Genomic DNA, 17,320 nt, shown 5'->3' on the forward strand with positions numbered 1-17,320 from the left:
AGAGATCGTCTACATACAACGTCACTTTGCTAATCAGTTCTGGACCCAATACTCTGTCTAAAGCCTCTATAAACACCCCAGCACTCACGTTCAGTCCAAATGGCAGTACTTTGAATTGATAGCTTCTGCCAGCATGAATGAACGCAGTATATTTTCTGCTATCACTATGTAGGGCTATTTACCAATACGAAGCCTTCATGTCAACGGATGTTAAATACTTCACTCCATGAAATTTAAGCAATTGCTCATCTAAGTTCTCCGGCCTAGTGCGTATTGGTACGATGATCTTATTAATTTCCCGCGCATCAAGTACTAATTTGACTGATCCGTCAGGTTTGCTAACAGCTAGGATGGGACTGCAGTACGGTGAATGTGAAGGTTCTATCACCTTCCACAGAACCATTCTATCTATTTCTTTGCGAACCGCTTCCTTCTTTGCCCATGGTATCGCATATGATTTATGGCAGTACGTTTTATGTGGGTAGACTTCCATATTGTATTCATACGTTTTGATTATTGTTGGCTGTTTTCTAAAAATGTCGCGGTATTCATAAATAAGATCTGCTAGTTCATTTTGTTGAGTTTCTGAAAGACAAGTGGATTTTCCTACCTTCTCGTGGGCGGCCTGTTCGTTAATTATTTCCGTGTCTAATTGTTCGGGGAAAGGAATATCTATCAATAAAACTTGTGGGTAAACTAATTTTACTTCAGCTTGTTTCTGTAATTGGCCATTACGATCTGTTGTTGACCTTACAAGATTGACCTTCACACTACGACTGCCCACTCGGAAATAGCAAAGTCCACTGCCTATGTCGATGTTCACTTTATACTGCCGGAAAACTTCCATGCTTAAAATACAATTGACGATTAACTTGTCAACAATTAAGAATGTACAGTTTATCGTGACATCGCTAATGGTAACAGGTATTTGCGTCTGCCACTTAATACTTTTTGACTTGTTACCTATAGCTGTCAAGATTTTACAATTTTCCGTTGGCAACACTGGTACTTTTAATACTTTCGAAACTTCTTTAAATAAACTGTTAGAAATAATATTCGTAGATGCGCCTGTATCTAAAATTACGTTGGTAATTATAGTTCCTATCTTTGCTGTTATTACAGCCTGCACGAGGTCACTTACCTTGTCCGGTGCTTTCATCTCTTCTTCACATAGATCATCTTCTACGGTCGCATCCTGATCATATCTTAAAAATAATTGTCTAAGATGTAATGTGTGCTTGTTTGTGCCCCCTGTTGTCAAATCGGTCGGCCGGTGGGGGCTCATTACGACCGATTGTTGTTTACCGGGGGAGACAAAGGCGTTGCTTCAGTACTGTCCGTTACCTCTACAAAGTGTACTGAGTGGTTATTCTGTCGCCAATTAGTTTCCGGACCGCTGCGTGCAACATTTTCTTGCGACTGGCCATCGCTATTCCTCCTTGGTCTATCATTCCTATTACTGTAACTATTGTAATTTTCATTTGTGTACCGCCTTTCATCACGCGGGCCTGACCAATCATTCACGTGATTTCTATCATTTCCATACCGGTGTGGACCGTAATCTGTACTGTACTTTCGGTCTTCACGTCTCTGTGGCGCCGAATTCCTCCGATTTCCGTAATTCCAGGTTCCATTATTTGGCCTTGTCGCATACGGATGCCAACTGTGTGGGTTTTGTCCACTGCCATTAAAATGATATCCGTTACCGTTGTTTTGATTGGTTCCGGAATATTCATTCCGATTACTTGTGCTCGGCTCTTCTTCGTATATTAGATCAATTGAGTCAAGCACGGAAAGAAAGTATTCAAGGTCGTTCTCCGGTATGGTTACCAATTTTTCGCGTAAGTTCGCGGGTAGTTTGTTTTTCAGAATTTCGAGAACATCTACGTGCGGTATTGGATTGTTCCAATAGCGCGTCTTATTCAAGTACTTTTCGAAATACTTTCTCAACCCGCCGTTTTTGAGGTTGAACGGTTGTGGGTTGAATACTTCACGGCGCAGTCTTTCTTGGACCGCAGCAGACCAATATTTCTCCAAGAAAGCCCGTTCAAATTGTTCGTAGGTGACGCACTGTTCAGCCATGTCTGTGGCCCACAAAAGTGCGTCGCCTTGTGTGAAGCCTACTACATATCTAATCTTCTGTGCCTCAGTCCAGTTTCTTGGTAAGACATTTTTAAATGCTCTTACGAATACGACTGGATGAGTTTTTCTGGATTCTGTGGAGAAAACTGGAAACTGTCTATGTTTCAACAGGCTCTCATCGACTAGAGTCGTCGAGATGCAAGGCGACACACCTACTGCCTGTTGCAGCACCGCGTTTGGCGAATAGCCATTGTTTGCCTGTGCCGGTGCGTGCACATACGCCGGACTGGGCGCCTGATGTTCTGCGTTATTGACATCGTAATCTGGCACGGGCGAATAAGTGTCGCGCTGCCTGCTGCTTGACGTAGGCAAGTCATTTGAAACATTCAGTCTACCAGCAATTTCCTTGCGTATTCTGTCCTCGGCTACTTTGATTTCATTACCTAATTTTTCAAAAAGTTTTGTTTCCCGGTCAGTTATTGATTCATTTACATTACCGTTTTCTAAAGTTTCATTTATTTTGATAATGTCCGCGTTGATACGTCGAGTCTCCTGTTTCAGAAAACCGACTTCTTCGTTAACTTTAGTAACTTGGTCAGGTATTTCTTCACATGCGGACTGTACTCTTGTTAAATTTAATTGAATAGCCTGTACGTTTTCATGTATTTCTTTTTGTACGGTTTGTGTTTGATTGTGTGTTTCTACTATTTCTGACAGTTCCTGTTCCTGTTTGTTTGTAAGATCTGACAATTTCTTTTCTAAGTCATTTGCCAATACATTGTAAACACTATTGACGGTTTTGATGACTTTGTCTTCGATCTTTTGATCGATTTCATTGGTGAGTTTATTTAAGCGTTGATCGAAATGTCTGTGTATGTTTTCAAATTGCGTGTTTACACTTGAAAACTGCTGTTGGAACCCAATTTCCATGTTTGACAATTTTGTGTTTGTCATGTTGTGGCTGATTTCTAGATTCGCCAGTTTTGTGTTCGTTGTGTTGTGGCTGATTTCTAGATTCGCCAGTTTTGTGTTCGTTGTGTTGTGGCTGACTTCTAGATTCGCCAGTTTTGTGTTCGTTGTGTTGTGACTCATCTTTAAATCAGATAATTGCTCGCTCACGTTTGACATCAGACTATATAATGCCTCAAGCGTAACTGACGAAGCTTGTGTGTTTGTATTTATGCCATTATTTGTTGCCATTGTTTCTCTGCCACGGTCTGATTGAATCGAAACCGGGCTAGGTTCACTGATTTCACACGAAATATTTTCATCTGATCTGGTAATCGATGCTTCATCGACTGTGCACAAGGTTTCATTTGCAAGTGGTTCGTTATTGTTAATCCCTGTGGAGTGCAATTGAATTGTATTTACTTCTACATTATGTTGTGCTGAAAAACTAATAGCGTCATCATTTACGTCACTATTGTCAGAATCGGTGACATGTCCATGAACATTTGTTAAATTAAAGTTCTCCGATTCCATTGTGAAGATATTATTTTTATCTGTACTTTACTGTTAATCTAAATCTTTAAATTCTCTCGCAGTTGAATTAATAAAAATATCTCGCGATTGTTATTTGTTGCGCGTCGGAAATTTACAAGATGGCGCACTACGTCTTCTAATTCTGCGATTGTTGAACATAAAAAAGTAATTATCAAAGTGTAATTGTGTGTTGCCACAAACACTACCAGGATTTTAATATGGAAAGGAAAAGGTTCTGCTTTAAGTGGAGCTAAGCCAAGGTGCAGCCGCTGCATGCGTTTGCGCTTTCCTACCTTAATTCCGGCTGAGCTGCGTCACTCACGATTAAGTTAGTTTTGTAAATCCTTGTCCTTGTTCCTTCTGGTTATTGTGCCATCCATTTATACAGTTAATACTGTTTCACTTTATTCGTCATTTTCCATGTGCGTCATGTAACAGAGAAACAGTAATTAGTACAAGTACATTTGTAGCACAACAATGAAGTACTTACTCTTTGTTCCACCAGCACTGTCCCTGTCAGCGGTCGCCAGTGTGGCGAAATAAATAAAAAACATTTTACATTTTAAATTCCACGTCATTGTTGATTTAATCAGAGTTCTCACCTTAGATGTAGAATTAGTCCTTCTGCCACAATATTAATTCATTAGTCGCCATCGATGTTCTTCTCTTTGCTGACCGTGTGTACCATCATGAGTCGGCATCGGTTCACTTCACGAAGACGGTGGAAACCAAGGAATACCATGCTACGTCGCTATAAATAATTTTCGTAACACTTCGATACTTTTCACTATTTTTTTATTCACAACACAATAAGACTTGCTGTGCTCGTCGCACAAACCATAATTACCAACCATATGGCTGCCTTTCCGCACAGTCCAAAAATCACATCCATCCTCCACAAGGCAACAATCGAAAGTGTCCCTTAGCTCCTTGGAGTATCAAACAAAAGAGAATCCAATGTGAACTTTACAAAGATTATAATATACATGCCTCTCAATTTATCTTTGGCGCAGCTTTTAAGATATTGTATGTCTCTGCATAGGAATGTGTCATTACAACTACTATAGAGAGGCACATATTTTCCTCTCTCCCACTTCATAGTACTTCCATACAGCCTCCTAGCACCACATCTTGTTGCCTAAACATGTCTCCAATATTTTGAAGGTGACCTATCCCCTATATGTTCCTCCTTGACAATTCCTGTATTTGGTGACTCAACATTTTATGCATTCTGTTAATTAAGTTTTTTTTTTTTTTTTTTTAAAAAAAAAAAAACATTGTATATGGGCATTGAGCTGGAGGTCAGAGTATCATGTTCTCTCCCATTGCTGTTACTCCGGCGTCAAGCGCAATCCCTGTCATTGGGAACTTCATGTGTTCATCGATGATCTCATTCTGAGCAAAAGTGAGTTTAGTCATCGCGAAACAGAGTTCTCTTTTTTCCACTATGAACTGTAATGTCCATCTTTTATCTGTTGCTTGTTTTTCATCATGCTGCTGTTGTCTACTGATGTGTGTATGTTTGTCATTGAAGTAGTTTGCATGTCTAATGTCAGTTTAAGTTCTTCAAGTTGCTTCCCCCCCCCCCCCCCCTTTTGTGTGTGTGTGTGTGTGTGTGTGTGTGTGTGTGTGTGTGTGTGTGTGTGTGTGTGTGCGCGCGTGCGTGCGTGCTGCCCCCCCCCCCCCCCGGAGGCTAATTGCATCTCCATGATCTTCTGTAAAGCCTCTGGATTCGATAATCTCGATCATAGTTCTTCTTCTTGTTTACTGTTAGTTTACAGGGTCACAACTTTAGCCTATGCTTGACTTATTTAGAGATAAAAAAACTTGAGGTTGACCTAACTCTTTATTTTGCAAACTGAGAAAAGTGACGTAAAGTGTGAAGAAATGGAGCTCTCTCTGCCAAGAAAACAAAGAATAAGCATATTATGGCTTGACATTTGTCATAGAATGATCACCAATGTCCAGTGTACACTTCTATTACATCGGTGGTGGTGCGTAAAACCTAAGTAAAAGGGTTTTTGCTTGTTTTGTACATTTACAATCCCTATGTTCTTATGGAATTATCTTGAGACAAATCTGTTAGCTACACGGCAAAAAGCAGTGTTTTATTTTTAAACAGTACAACAAGTAATATGGTAATGTAAACAGGTCTATGTTGTTATAGCTGTTACTAACTACTTTCAACACAAAAAGCAAAACATACTGAACTGAGCTTCTCAATTAACTTTATGTCTGTATTGACTCCATTTTGAATTGTTTTCCAACTGGTCCTCACGAATTTTGCTTTCAGTGTCTCGGTTAGTATGTGAGAAGGCTGTGCATGACCATTTTGTATTAAATCATTTTTTGTTAAATTCTACTAAGACTATGAAAGATTCGGAGGGGAATTATGTATTCTGGTGCAGAGATACCAACAAGCTCCAGTTTAACACAAAACAATAAAATATGACACTCTACCAATATAAAAGAAAATTAAAAACATGCCTCAGTAGCCACCCCTTTCAGCAAATGGAATACATTCAAGCATAAAAGTTACTATCAGCTACATGGCAAATAGCTGTGTTCATTAATAACCACCATGACAATAGTAATGATCTACAAACAGGGTTGTTTTCTTTGAAAAAATATTAATGTGATCAAATAAGCATTCCATTACAGATAAAAGATGAACAGCAGTTATTCACTGTAGCTGAGGAAGCCTCAAATTCTTTCAAGGAAGCTGCTTTCTTCCTAATTTGCCAAGTTACATTTATCTGGCCTAAGCACAGATAGTGTCAAGTAGCATTATTGATAGCTTATTATTAATACAATGTACATAATATGTTTCTACAAGTAACTTGTCTTTTGTTAGCATATCCCTTAAATCTTTCCTAAATCCATAAAAGTTCATCTTGATAGAATCTACAGATTATGATGAATGTAAGGTCATTTCTTTTTACTATGAGATTACTATAAGAATATAACAAAGACAGTTTCATCATATTTCACCAGAAATTTGGCTTAATAAGATGATGGTAATGTAAATAAAACAGGGTGGAGCAGAGGAAACACATGTTTTTTGAACCACAAGTACGTGGCAAGGTGTTGACCTTGAATGAATGTTGGCAGACTGCCCTTACAATGTAGTTTTAGTCACTATGGAGAGTTGGAGTGTAGAGCATTGTGTGTTTGTTGTTGAGCAGTGCTTTAGAAACAATGATTGTGTAGTCACAGTGTCTAATCCGTCAAAATTTTAGAGTTGGACGTCGAGGTGCAGTGCCTGATCGAAATACTGTACTCCGATGGGTTGCAGCATTTAGAAGTACTGGATCTGTAATGAAAAAGAAGCCACCTAGTCTTCCCCGTTCAGTTCGTACTCCGGAAAATGTAGACCGAGTGAGAATGGCAGTTCTTGCTAGTACGAAACGATCAGCTAGACGACAGGCTGTAGTGCTGGGTATGTCACGTCGTTCACTTTACTGCATCTTACATGATGATCTTAAGTTTCACCCGTACAAGATAATGATCGTCCAGCAGCTTTGTGAAGGAGATTTTGTGCAGTGCAGAGAGTTTTGTCACGTAATGGACAAAATTTTTACGGAAGATGCAGATGCTACAGTCTCCATGAGTGATGAAGCACATTTTCATGTAGACGGTTACGTCAGTGTTCAAAATTGTCAGTATTGGGCGCCAGAGAACCCACATGAATTACGCCAAAGACCTCTCCACAGTTTAAAAGTAACAGTGTAGTGCTGCATTTCAAAGATGGGAATTGTTGGACCCTATTTTTTTGAAGAGGAAGAAACTGCAGTTACTGTGACATCAGAACGCTACGTTAAAGTGTGAAACTACTTTCTTCATCCAGAACTTGAAAGGCGTCAAGTGAACATGAGAGAAATATGGTTTCAGCAGGATGGTGCCACAGCTCACACGGTGAGAGCATCCATGGAAGTGGTTCGATGAATGTTCCCAGGACATGTTGTTTCAAGATATGGTGATGTTTACTGGCCCCCTTGCTCACCTGATTTGTCGATATGCGACTTCTTTTTGTGGGGATATTTAAAATCAACAGTCTACATGAACAAGCCTCGCACAATCAATGATGTGAAGAATAATTCCATTCATCAGGAAATTGAAGCAGTGCTGAATGAAATGTTGGAGAGAGCCATGTGTAACTTTTGGGAGGGGATCCAAATTTGTATCCAGCAAGAAGGACGTCATCTCCAAGACATTATCTTTTGAACCTAATTGTTGTTGTTGTGGTGTTCAGTCCAGAGACTGGTTTGATGCAGCTCTCCACACTACTCTATCCTGTGCAAGCTCCTTCATCTCCCAGTATCTACTGCAACCTACATTCTTTGAATCTGCTTACTGTTTTCATCTCTTGGTCTCCCTCTACGATTTTTACCCTCCACACTTCCCTTCAATACTAAATTGGTGATCCCTTGATGCCTCAGAACATGTCCTATCAACCAGTCCCTTCTTCTAGTCAAATTGTGCCACAAATTTCTCTTCTCCCCAATTCTATTCAGTACCTCCTCATCAGTTATGTGATCTAAACATCTAATCTTCAGCATTCTTCTGTAGCACCACATTTTGAAAGCTTCTATTCTCTTCTTGTCTAAACTATTTGTCATCCATGTTTCACTTGTTTACAAGGCTACACTCCATACAAATACTTTCAGACTTCCTGGCACTTAAATCTATACTCGATGTTAACAAATTTCCCTTCTACAGAAACGCTTTGCTTGCCATTGCCAGTCTACATTTCATATCCTCTCTACTTCAGCCATCATCAATTATTTTGCTCCCCAAATAGCAAAACTCATTTACTACTTTAAGTGTCTCATTTCCTAATATAATTCCCTCAGCATCACCCGATTTAATTAGACTCCATTCATTAGACTACATTATCGTCGTTTTTCTTTTGTTGATGTTCATCTTATATCCTCCTTTCAAGACACTTTCTATTCCGTTCAACTGCTTTTCAGGTCCTTTGCTGTCTCTGGCAGAATTACAATGTCACTGGCGAACTTCAAAGTTTTAATTTCTTCTCCATGGATTTTAATTCCTACTCCAAATTTTTCTTTTGTTTCCTTTACTGCTTTCTCAATATACAGATTGAATAACATTGGTGTAATAGGCTGCAACCCTGTCTCACTCCCTTCCCAACCACTGCTTCCCTTTCATGCCCCTCTACTCTTAGAACTGCCATCTGGTTTCTGTACAAATTGCAAATAGCCTGTTGGTCCCTGTGTTTTACCCCTGCCACCTACAGAATTTGAAAGAGGGTATTCCAGGCAACATTGTCAAAAGCTTTATCTAAGTCTACAAATGCTAGACACCTAGGTTTGCCTTTCCGTAATCTATCTTCTAAGAGAAGTCGTAGGGTCAGTATTGTCTCACATATTCTAACATTGCCGTGGAGTCCAAATTTATCTTCCCCATTGTCGGCTTCTATCAGTTTTTCCATTTGTCTGTAAAGAATTCATGTTAGTATTTTGCAGCCATGACTTATTAAACCGATAGTTCAGTAATTTTCACATCTGTCAATACCTGCTTTTTTGGGATTGGAATTATTATATTCTTGAAGTCTGAGGGTATTTCACCTGTCTCGTACATCTTGCTCACCAGATGGTAGAGTTTTGTCAGGACTGGCTCTTCCAAGGCTATCAGTAGTCCTAATGGAATGTTGTCTACTCCTGGGGCCTTGTTTCAACTTAGGTCTTTCAGTGCTCTGTCAAACTCTTCACGCAGTATCTTATGTCCCATTGCATCCTCATCTACATCATTTCCCATTTCCATAATATTGTCCTCAAGTACATCGCCCTTGTATATACCCTCTATATACTCCTTCCACCTTTCAGCTTTTGCTTCTTTACTTAGAACTGGGTTTCCATCTGAGCTGTTGACGTTCATACAAGTGGTTCTCTTTTCTCCAAAGGTCTCTTTAATTTTCCTGTAGGCAGTATCTATCTTACCCCTAGTGAGATATGCCACTACATCCTTACATTTGTCCTCTAGCCATCCCTGCTTTTTCTAACCTACCTGCCCAATTAAGGGATCTGACATTCCACCCTCCGATCCGAAGAATACTAGTTTTCTTTCTCCTCCGCATAACGACGTCGTGCTGAGTAGTCCCCGCCCAAAGATCCAAATGGGGGACTATTTTACCTCCAGAATATTTTACCCAAGCAGACGCCATCATCATTCAACCATACAGTAAAGCTGCATGCCCTCGGTAAATATTACGGCTATAGTGTCCCCTTGCTTTCAGCCATTTGCAGTACCAGCACAGCAAGGCCGTTTTGGTTAGTGTTACAAAGCCAGATCAGTCAATCATCCAGACTGTTGCCCCTGCAACTACTGAAAAGGCTGCTGCCCCTCTTAGGAACCATACATTTGTCTGGCCTCTCAACAGATACCCCTCCATTGTGGTTGCACCTACGGTACAGCTATCTGTATCGCTGAGACATGCAAGCCTCCCCACCAACGGCAATGTCCATGGTTCATGGGGAGGGGGGGGGGGCAACCTATTTAAAGTATGTATATTTCAAAACTGCATTAAAAATCTATCACTTAAATGTTTGTTTATATTGTTTTATCAAACCGTGTCCCAGTCATTCATTCAATAGTGAAAAACTTGAGTTTCCTCTGCTCCACCCTGTATATAGTTTTTCATGCCCCTTCTCAATTTTGTTGCAAATAAAATGAATTGCTTATTTTATAGGAATGAATTGCCATACGATATTGCACTGATGAAACTGAGCACTCCTTTCACACTGAATAGCTATGTATCTGCTATTTCACTTCCAACTAGCTCTGCTTTCAAAGCACAAGGTTAGTAACATCTTTCTATTTAACTTGTCTTCTGTATGAACCAGAACTAAATGTACTATTACAAAGCGCAAAGGTATAGTAAAGAAATCAGATCAGTTTCATTTAAAAGTAGTATGTATAGTTAGATATAAACAGTCTAACTTTTTATGTACCGTACTTTTCCACTGAATAGATCCTTTTTTTACTCTTAAACTTTTATGTGTCATTTTCTTTAAGAATTAAGCATAACACAAAGATAAAGCTATTACTTATGTTGTTATATTATGATCAACAGCTGAATAGGAAGGGAAGATTAGATCCCCTAAGGCTGAACTGGATAGTGCTTGGGAGGAACTCATGAGGTTAAGGGGGGACAAGGGTGAAGACTGGTTGGACGTGACAACAAGGAAAAGGTGCCACAGAAAGAGAACAGTATATTGGCAGAAACAATTCACTTGCCTTGCTACCTCAGTTAGCTAAGGAAGAGGCTCAGGTAAATGTAAGTGTAGTCAGCACTGAATGCACTTTCACCAGTAAACCAACTGTTTCAAAAAAAGTAGAAAGTAGGAGGAAAATTCTGTTGTTAGGCAGTAGCCATGGAAGTGGTGTGTGCCAGATCTTGCAAGAAAAATTAGGTGACAGGTACCAGGTCACAAGTTTTTTCAAGCCCAGTGAATGTCTTAGCCAAGTGATAGAGCATGTAGGATCATTGTGCAAGGGTTTTACAAAGCAGGATTGTGTTGTGGTAGTGGGTAGAGTGGGAAACAGTATTTACAGGGATCAGGGCTACAATATTGAGTGTGCTCTGATAAAAATAGCATCTGCAATGAACTGTACAAATGTTGGCTTGGTTCGTGCTTTCATGTTGCGTGATTGACCCCTATTGAATAGTTCTGTCAGGAGGGTGAGTATGAAGCTAGATCAGCTACTTTGGGTGGTTACTTTTTCAGGCGTAGGTTTTGTTCCTGTTGATGGTATTGGTAGGTGAGACTTCACAAGACATGACCTGCATCTCAGTAGGTGGGGGGTGGGGGGTGGGGGTACTGAAACTCATGGGAGTACCTCTTTTTTAGGCTAAGATCAGTGTCCAGTGATTCATCATTGAATGAAATTAAGCTTAATGAGAGGCTCAGACAGGAACATATTAGAGATGTTAAAACATCACAAGATTCTCATAAAAGTACATTGAAAAATAGTGTTAGTATGTCACAAGATTCTCATAAAAGCACAGTGAAAAATAATGTTAGTATATTGCATCAGAATATCAGGGTATTAAAAAACAGAGTAGACGAGCTTCTTGTTTGTTTATAAGATTTAGAAACTGAGTGTGGAATAGGTGTACTGTGCCTGTGTGGACATCGTATAGTCACAGATATGGAAAAGGTAAATGTAGGCAGATATAAGCTTTCAGCACATGTAAGTAGAGACACTATGGAGAGAGGAGGAGTTGCCATATACATTAAAATCTGTCGTAGTGTGAGAAATTTAGAAAGTAAAAAATGTTGTGTGGAGCAACCTATAGAAGCATGTATAGGTGAGCTTAAACTAAGTAATGGTACTTTTATAATTATAGCCATGAGTAGGTCCCCATTGGGAAATTTTAGCTGTGTTTGTAAAACTTGAATTCCTTGTTATGCTACAGTATCTGTCAGACAGAGAGAAGCAAATTATTGTTTTGGGGATTTCAGTGTAGATTTTCTGAAAGAGTCTGATAAAGAGCTTGACCTTTGAAGTGTTACTTGGTTCTTTCAATTTGATGTCATTTATTGATTTTCCTACTCATATAGTACAGGAAAGCAGTATACTGATAGATAATGTTTTTATAGACCAAGATAAATTAAATCAAATATAAACTTTTTCTGCAAAGAATGGTTTGTCTGATCATGATGCACAGCTACTGTAGTTACAGTGTATGACATAGTTCCATACAGTAATGCAAAATAGTCCTGCAAAAGAGTGCAGTCAATTAACAATTTAACAATTGAAAATTTTAGGGAAAACCTGCAACAGTTAGACTGGGATGAGGTGTACAAGGACCTGATGCTAATTTAAACTTTAATCTGTATCATGATACCTTTGTGAGTATATTTGAAAACAGTTTCACTAAGAAAACAGTGAAATACATTTGTAAGAAACCATCTAAAATGCCATGGCTTACTAAAGGGATAAAAATATCTTGTAAACAGAAAAGGGAAATGATCTTATAACTAGAAGGAGTAATGATCCAGAAACAGTGAAACATTATAAAAACCACAGGACTGTATTAAGAAAAGTTATTAAAAAGTCCAAATGTATGTGTATTAGTCTGAGATAAGCACATCTGATAATAAAATTTAAACAAAGTGGAATATTGTTAAAAGGGAAACAGTACAACCGAGGAAGACTGTATTTCTATCAAACTCAATGAAAAGTTTGTTAACAAAAAGTCAGAAGTAGAAAACGTTTTTAATAATCTTTTTTAAGTGTTGTAGAGAAAATAGGATCCAGCTGGTCAATAGAAAATGCAAGGCATTATATGGAAGAGGCAATACCTACTCAATTTGATAAAATTGAAATTCAACCCACCTATCCTACTGAAATTAGGAAAATAATAAACTCATTCAAAACTAAAGAAACACATGGAATTGATGGCAATTACAGCAGAGTTCTAAAAGCTTGTTCGCAGCAGATAAGTAAGACTCTCATCCACATACGTAGGAGCTCACTGAAACAGGGCATTTTACCAGATAGACTGAAATACACTATTGTTAAACCATTGCACAAAAAAGGGGATAGGTCTGATACTAACAACTACAGCCAGTCTCACTTCTGACAGCTTTATCCAAAATTTTTGAAAAAGTAATGTATTCAAGAATAGCATCACATGTTTGTTAAAACTGAAGTACTACAAAACGTTAATTTGGTTTTCAGAAAGGTTTTTCAACAGAAAATGCTATATATGCTTTCACTGATCAAATATTAAATGCTTTGAATAACTGAAAATCACCATTGTGATATTTTGTTATCTCTCAAAGACTTTTGACTGTGTGAATCATAAAATTCTTCTAGATAACCTCAATTATTATGGTATGAGTGTGATAGTGAACAAATGGTTTAATTCATATTTAACTGGGAGAATGCAGAAGGTTGAAATTAACAATACAGATAGTCTGCAAAAATCAGCGGAGTCCTCTAACTGGATGGTGTCCCACATGGTTCAGTCATAGGTCTCTTATTGTTCTTAATACACACATCAAAAAAAGTTTTGCATCACCCCGGTTCCCAGAACTTCTGAAGATAAACGTTGACTGTGGACGTTGTATCACAGACACAGTCCCTTTGACTGTTCAGAGATGTCACTAAACCCACGCAAAGATGAAAACAACCATGCATGAGCAGTACCTATTTGACGGAGGGGTCCCGACAGCCGATAAGTTCCAGTCATTCCACCAGGAAGGAGGTACACTGCTCGTGTTGTCTGTAGTTCAACCATGCCTAGATGGTCAATACCGTGGTTCGATCTTGTCTGCATTGTTACTTTGTGCCAGGAAGGGCTCTCGACAAGGGAAGTGCCCAGGCAACTGGGAGTGAGCCAAAGCGATGTTGTTCGGACATGGAGGAGATACAGAGAGGAACTGTCGATGACATGCCTCGCTCAGTTCGCCCAAGGGCTACTACTGCAGTGGATGACCACTGCCAATGGATTATGGCTTGGAGGAACCCTGACAGCAATGCCACCATGTTGAATAATACTTTTTGTGCAGCAACAGGATGTAGTGTTATGACTCAAACTGTGCGAAATAGGCTGCATGATGCCCAACTTCACTGCCGACGTACATGGCGAAGTCCATCTTCGCAACCACGACACCATGTAGTGTGGTACAGATGGGCACAACAACATGCCAAATAGACTGCTCATTACCGGCATCACGTTCCCATCACCGATAAGTGTCACATACGCCTTCAACCAGACAAACGTCAGAGACATGTTTGGAGGCAACCTGGTCAGGCTGAATGCCTTAGACACACTGTCCAGCAAGTGCAACAAAGTGGGGATTCCCTGCTGTTTTGGGGTGGCATTATGTGGGGCTGATGTACGCCATGGTCATGGAAGGCACCATAATGTCTGTACGATACGTGAATGCCATCCTCCGACTGATAGTGCAACCATATCAGCAGCATATTGGTGAGGCACTGGTCTTCATGGATGACAATTTGCACCCCCATCGTGCACATCTTGTGAATGACTTCCTTCAGGATAACGACACTGCTTGACTGGAATGGCCAGCATGTTCTCTAGACATGAACCCTATCAAACATGCCTGGGATAGGCTGTTAATGGACGACACCAACCACTGTGAGGGATCTATGCCAAATCGTCATTGAGGAGTGGGACAATCTGGAGCAACAGAGCCTTGATTAGCTTGTGGATAGTATGCCACGATGAATACGGGCATGTATCAATGCAAGAAAACATGCTACTGAGTATTAGAGGTACTGGTGTTTACAGCAATCTGGACCACTACCTCTGAAGATCTCACTGTATGATGGTACAACATGCAATGTGTGGTTTTCATGAGCAATAAAGAGGACAGAAATGATGTTTATGTTGATCTCTATTTCAGTTTTCTGTTCAGGTTCCAGAACTCTCAGAACCGAGGTGATCCAAAACTTGTTTTGATGTGTGTATACAGTAATGACTTGCCACTCTGTATTGATGAAGATGCAAAGTTAGTTCTTTTTGCTGACGATACAAGTATAGTAATCACCCTCAACAAACAAGAATCAGCCAGGGAAATCGTAAATAATGTCTTTCTGCAAATGGACACATACTATATTTTGAGACAACACAGTATATACAATTATGTACAGAATTAAAAGGCTGTTGCTAAGGCAGAAAATTCAAAATTTCTTTCTGTGTTCATTGATGAGAAATTGAATTGGAAGAAACACACTGATGATAAGTTTGGTGATAAACATATCAGTAATTAACCTACTATGCCTAGTTTCATTCACTGCTTTCATATGGCATCAAATTTTGGGGTAATTCATCATTAAGAGAAAAGATATCCATAGCACAAGAACATGTAATGTGAATAATAGCTGGAGCCCACCCACGATCACCTTGCAGACATTTATTTAAGGAACTCTGCATATTCACTGATAGCCAGCCAAAATTTGAAAAGAAATTAACATAATTTCAGCATGACAGCTCCTTCTACTCAATAGATGAATTTTTAGGTATGAAGTTGTAACTGTAAAAATAAATAAATAAAATAATTATATTGTGTAAATTAAACTTATGTTAAACCAACATATTCTGCATCATTACGAAATGACATATTCATGATCTATGAATGAGTAGTAATGTAATGTAACAAAGTCTTCTAAAATGCGTAAGAACTAAATTTTAAGTTACATGATGGTGTGGCAGTGAAAACTGCTTTAACAGTATTGCAGCATGGTACTCTTTTTCTTATTTCAAAGACACTCAAAACCCATGTTCCAGAGAATAATTCTGTTAATTACCAAGACTCCAGTTTTATTGCTGAAACTCTTTACATAATTCAGAATTTTAAGCTAACCAAAACAAACTGTTAAGGATCATGACACTGACATTTTTTCAGATACCCAAAGTGTATTATTACCTTTATTAGCTTGTCTTGCAATACCTGCTACAACTGCTCATCTGATACCCTTTATTATTTGTGGCCATCTTGATCCTGGAATAGTATAGTCAGTAATTTTCTTTCCACACAACACACAATTTACGTTGGAAGCTGTTATTGCTATCTGTATTTTCCTTCCTTTATGAATCTGTTGCCTTTAGGCAACCTGTGAATACTATTGCAGTGCTACACAGGAATACACTTTTGTTGAAATTATTAATACTACAAAGTGTGATAGGCAGGACCTCCAGTATTGGATGTGCCAATAATGTATGTCACACACCCAGTTAGATACATGAATGAAGAGAAGGCTCAGCGTCTCTGTGCTATATAGTGAGTAGTAACTATCCTTTTTATAATATTGTTGCAGTCAGTCCTGGATTTTCCCTTGTTTAGCTGAAGTGAATGGCATAGATACGTTTATGGATATGGGATTAGCTTTTGGTAAGGTTTTTGTTGACCATTATATAATGTTTAATTCATCGCCGTGTTCTATATCACCGGCCCTATCAATAAATGGCGATATCACTGTGATCATGAGATAGTATGACTAGAACATGGACAATTGAATAGATAAAGACAATGAGTATCCATACAGAAAATGCCAACTCCCCCGCCCCCCCTGCCCCCCCCCCCCCCCACAGAAAATGCTGAGAAATTGAAATAAATTGTAAAAATCTTGATAACTTTAACATCTAAATAAATATGTAAGGTATTTAGCAAGTAAATTATGTTAATTTTTCATTTGCAACAAAAATACTATCCACTGCTGCTGACAAGGGCAAATACTACACTTATAGCCATCTATTTTGTCACTGTTGACACACAGCAAGTTGTAGATCTAAATGGGAAATGCGCACAAGTTATCACACTATACAAAAGTATCAAATGAGAGTGTAGCATATCATCTACACTTTTGAACACATTTGGATGACATGATTCGCAACTCAATTTCCAATGAAGGCATACATATACACACATACATTGTTTTAAACTGTCTTTTATAGGCAGACAGTCTTATAGCTAACAGAAAAAAAGGAACTCTATAATGTGGAAAAGCTTGTAACAAACATTATTTGAAAATATTAGAAGAAAAGGACCTTGTTGTTGTTGTTGTGGTCTTCAGTCCTGAGACTGGTTTGATGCAGCTACATCCTTCTGAATCTGCTCAGTGTATTCATCTCTTGGTCTCCCTCTACGATTTTTACCCTCCACGCTTCACTCCAGTACTAAATTGGTGACCCCTTGATGCCTCAGAACATGTCCTACCAACCGATCCCTTCTTCTAGTCAAGTTGTGCCACAAAC

The 17,320-nt window shown here is 39.0% G+C and overlaps 1 protein-coding gene across 1 annotated transcript in view; it reads left to right on the forward strand.

The window, feature by feature from the left end:
• The window catches only part of LOC126482415 (trypsin-1-like), a 180,463-nt gene that overhangs the window by 128,437 nt on the left and 34,706 nt on the right, over positions 1-17,320 (forward strand). Inside the window, exon 6 of the mRNA XM_050106528.1 lies at positions 10,277-10,386. Coding sequence (XP_049962485.1) covers positions 10,277-10,386 — 110 coding nt within the window. The remainder of the gene's footprint in view (positions 1-10,276; positions 10,387-17,320) is intronic.

The sequence above is a fragment of the Schistocerca serialis genome, chromosome 1 (assembly GCF_023864345.2).
Source record: "Schistocerca serialis cubense isolate TAMUIC-IGC-003099 chromosome 1, iqSchSeri2.2, whole genome shotgun sequence".
NCBI classification, from domain to species: Eukaryota; Metazoa; Arthropoda; class Insecta; order Orthoptera; family Acrididae; genus Schistocerca; species Schistocerca serialis.